At 45.1% G+C, this 4571-nt stretch overlaps 1 protein-coding gene across 1 annotated transcript; it reads left to right on the forward strand.

Annotated features, from left to right (window-relative positions):
* Window positions 1-2567: 2567 nt before the first annotated feature.
* Window positions 2568-3242, forward strand: LOC119648905. Its single transcript, XM_038050810.1, has 2 exons — window positions 2568-2601; window positions 2677-3242. The coding sequence occupies exon 2, from the start codon at window positions 2685-2687 to the stop codon at window positions 3177-3179; it is 495 nt and encodes a 164-aa protein (XP_037906738.1). The 5' UTR covers window positions 2568-2601; window positions 2677-2684; the 3' UTR covers window positions 3180-3242.
* The last annotated feature ends 1329 nt before the right edge of the window (window positions 3243-4571 follow it).

Genomic DNA, 4571 nt, shown 5'->3' on the forward strand with positions numbered 1-4571 from the left:
GCCATTAATTTTGTCTGTGTATGTCGTGGGGTTGGTTCTCTCCACATATACTGTCTACGCTTTACATTGAGCGTTCTCGATGTATTTGTATACTGGGGTTGTTTGCTCCATAGGAACTATATTTTGCTTCTCCATTGGAGAAAAGGTTTCACTTAGGTCCTAAGACTGGGTAGCCTCAGGGAAAGCTTGGAGTTGAGTCGTGACTAGTAGAATTCCAGGAGCCTTTTGCTGTTTAATGATTTGGGGATCTTGACAGGCTCCTCGAAGCCCTTCTCTCTTTCCTGGTTAGGACAGAGCCACCGGTTTCTGTTGGGCTTTTGAACTATGGCCCTACAGATGCCTGAGGAGATTTTGAAATTTGGGAGATGGCCCCGTCCAAATTTATTTCCTCTTGTCCAGGGATTCAAATTCCCTAACCTCCATGGCCTTTCTTGGTTAGGACAGAGCTACCGATTTCTGTTGGGCTTTTGAACTATGGCCCTACAGATGCCTGAGGAGATGTTGAAATTTGGGAGATGATTCGGTCCAAATTTATTTCCCCTTGCCCGGGGATTCACATTCCCTAACCTCCATGGCCTATCTCGACTAAGGTAGTAATGCCTGTTTACAGGGGAAAACACACACCAAAGAATACAGAAACAGATTTCTACTTCAAGATTTGATTGGATGTAAAAGCAGAAATAAAACTTAAGCCCTCACCTTTTGTTAGCAGGAACAGATTCCCAGCCAAAAGAACAAAAAAAACACGGTTTATTACACCCACTCGGATAGGCAAAACGAGATTCAACTTCAAACTAAACAGCAATACCGATACAAACATGAAATGTGTCCGCCTAAGGCAGATGTCACGAAACAAGGGCGCACAGGGTATATCTATGGTGGAAAAAGAAGATGTGGCAGACCCTGCCTGAGACGTCAAACAGCTTTTGAAACTGATCCAAGATATCAGAATGGTATAAGGAAATTTTTTTAATAACTGCAAACTATGTTGTATACCTAAGAAAAAACCTCTCAACTCGAAAGATGGTTGGTAGGTAGGTGTCAGTGGCCGCTCCGAGGAGCCTAATTAGCGCTTTGGTGCGCCGCTTTGATGCCACAAACTGCTAAGACCATGACTGTTGTTATGGGAGCACGGAGGCAGAGTCCAGCCGGCTCGGATCTTCCGAGGTAGTCCGTAGCATTCACGAAAGAAAGCAGCTCTCCCTCCCTGCAGCTAGAAATCTCTCTGAGGTCCCGAAAGAATAGTTTACCCAGTGTCCGTAGCCTGACTCTAGCTAGAGCTGGGCAATCGCAGAGAAAGTGCATGAGGGTTTCTCTTCCTTCTCCGTAGCTTCGTTGGCGAATTGTAGGGTATGCCGATCCTAGCGGTACTATGGGCCAGTGCCCCGTGCAGACCGCTGTAATCTTGAATGCATCTGCACGCGCAACAGGAGATCTCGCCATCGGGCTATGTTATAAGCGGGCCAAATTCTCCTTGAATTGGCACAGCTCATAAGCCTTCGCCATCTTAGCCCCGAGGCTGCTAGGTAGTGTGAGTAGACTTAGCCCCCGACAGCCGTCAGCGAAACAGCGACTGTTTTCGCCGAATGACTGCCAAGAGCAGAGCCTCGCCTGGCCAATTCGTCAGCCCGCTCATTCCCCTCTATGTTCCTATGCCCGGGAACCCAGAGGAGAGTGACCTTGAGCGTGCCACCCAGACGGTTCAGCGCGTCTTCGCACTGCCTCACTAGCCTGGAATATGTCATCGCTGAGTACAAGGCCTTGATGGGCGCTTGGCTGTCGGTCAGAATGGCTATATTACACTTGGGGCTCGATTCTCGCTCCACCCATCGACAGACTTCCAATATCGTAAGTACTTCCGTCTGAATTACACTGGCGAAACCAGGGAGACCATAAGACTTGGATACATTGTGTACTCGAAAGATACGCTCCTTAATTTTTTCATTGCTGTAAGTCAAAAGAATCGAAGTGTCCTAAGTCGAGGTATGTCTGCAATGCAATTATGTATATCGAAGATGAGAAAGTAGTGTTCTAGTGAGTTGTGTCTTTTATTTGCGAAGAAAATTATACCTAAACTACTGCCACTTCACTCAGTTTTTCCGATTACGTAGTTTCCATAATCAAAGTTGTTTCTTGTTTTATCTCCACTTCTTCAAACAGATCACTGCGCCATTGTGTAAGTTCGCATAACGTCAAAGTTTACCAATCACCAAACGATATTGAAGTTGTCGGACCCAACCCTATCACATAATTACTACCCATAGGGATTATGGACAGACAGCTTTCTGAAACACTCCCTATTTCCAGGCTTTTTTTAATCAAACCACTTATCAGTGTAATTGCTTAATCCGTAGTCGTTCTTTCCTAAAAGTGCTATTTGAAAAATGTTGCTCTCATTCCCAAATTAACAATGAATGGAACAAAATTAAATGTTTGTTGTTTAATAGTTTTTTTTTTTCATCGGCTCGTAATTAAGGATCGGATAGGAAATTTTCAATTAGGGGGTACACGGTCAGCGCGCTAATCTTATCGTCATTCGAGTGACTATAAAAAGACGAACGAAAGATGTAAGGAGCCAGGTACGTTGGACATTTCTAAGTGGTTGGTATTCCTTCTGAACATTTATTGTCGCAGTTTCACATTTCAAAAGTATTTTCCTATTTCTTTTTTTCGCAGAATTGAAGATGAGTTTACAAAGGACAACTGTATACCTTTGTGGAATATTATTACTCCTGTGGGATGCTAACGCTCAATGTACAAATGGAACTACTTCTTACGATCCAACTACTAGTGATCCTCACTACTTCAATCTATGTCAAAATTGTCAACAAACTCGTGTTAATTGCCCTCCCTTAACTCTATATGTTCAGGGAGTCACCACTGCTACTAAAACAGATTGTGACAATGCCTACGGGGGTTGCTCTACAACAAGAGCTGGCTGCGTTCCGTGCAAATACTTTCCATGGCTTGGCACTCAGGGTTCAATAATAGCCCCAGCATGCAAGAAAAGTGGGCCACTCGCACCATACTGCGATCCATCATATTACTGGTTTTGCCCAACTATTTATGGAAAGGCTGAGTTAAGACAATGCCCGCCTGGCTCTGGATTCACTACTTATAAAACAACAGGTTGTACTATTTGGTGGCAATGGAATCAACCCGGGCCATCATCCCCTTAGAACGCGTATTAAATAAAATTTAAACTACTGTCCTGAAATAAAGATTTTTTGCGAAAGATTGAATAATTGTTGTTTAGATCTAATGGAACGTTTAGCTCAACTAGTTCCAAAAATAGACTGAACTAATATGATGAGTATTCCATGTTGAAGAAGGGTACGACAATCCGATTGGATCTGGGCTTTGACGTGTATTAGAGCACCTCATACAATACCGTAACGGCACGCCAGGAGGAAATGTGGTCAGCATTGAACTTGTTTGTGATTATTATCCTAACTTGACGAAGGTACTCACATAGCTCATAGGCGGAAATCTTCCAAAGACCCTGGAAGACATGTTCCAGTGTGTGGGATTTCTACTCACTAAAAACACCCCCTATTTCCTGTCCTCTTCCCCGCGGAACCACCTCAATGTATTTCGTCGCGGGGTAGACATGGCTCTAGCCTCTCCCTTCGCCCATGACTTGCATTCGCCATTGTGCCTTTCTCACCTTTTCTGCCTCTCTTAATCCGTACTGAATCCGCCCCATCACCCACTGCATTCTAGCTCTCCTGGCATTAAAGCATTTTGGCAATTGTATTCTCCGGTGCTAGTGTTCCTCCCAATATCTCTTCTAGACTCTTCCTATCCTCAGCAAATCTAGGACATCCTGCGGAATACCGTTGCAGCTGCTACAGTTGGGTGAGCTGTCCAGTTTAAACCTATAGAGGTAATCACGGTAACCGCCATGCCTCGTGAGAAACTGCGTGAGATCGTAGTTTATCTCACCACACGTTCTCTGCGTCCACACCTTGATGCTGGGAATCAATTTGTGGGCCATCGACCCTTTTTCCCCTGGTCCCACGGTTGATGCCACCTGCTTAACGATTCCTCCCTTCCAGCGTTTCTTATTTGCTGATCAGAAGAATTGGATCCATCATAGATAGATACCCATCGTCCGAGATGGTTATATAACCACAGTACACTCGTAGGGCGGTTTTTCTACACACCGCTCTCACTGTTGAGCATTGCATGTGGTATGCAATGCAATTGACCAAATTGGCGCTACATAAAGCAGTATAGAGCTCACCACTTTAGCTATTTTTTTTTTTTTTGGGAGTAGGGTAGGTGAATGCGTTTACGCACAGAGTGTTGGACTCCCGCAACAGCACGCTGGCGGACTACCAACTAAACACCTCCCTATCATCAGAGAACTAGCCTGGAACCGTTTGACACATTACTTCGGGCTAGCCCTCCCGCTCTACCGGCTTTGGGAGCCTTCAAATCAGGGAATTCCTTTCACCAACGGGAGGGGAGGAGAGGAAGGGAGTTGTTAGCTCAGGGATCTCCTTACCGTCCGATCCCTCTGCCGGTCGAGTTCAATCTTCTTCGTAGTAAGAAGAGCCCGAACATAA

The sequence above is a fragment of the Hermetia illucens genome, chromosome 2 (genome assembly GCF_905115235.1).
Source record: "Hermetia illucens chromosome 2, iHerIll2.2.curated.20191125, whole genome shotgun sequence".
NCBI classification, from domain to species: Eukaryota; Metazoa; Arthropoda; class Insecta; order Diptera; family Stratiomyidae; genus Hermetia; species Hermetia illucens.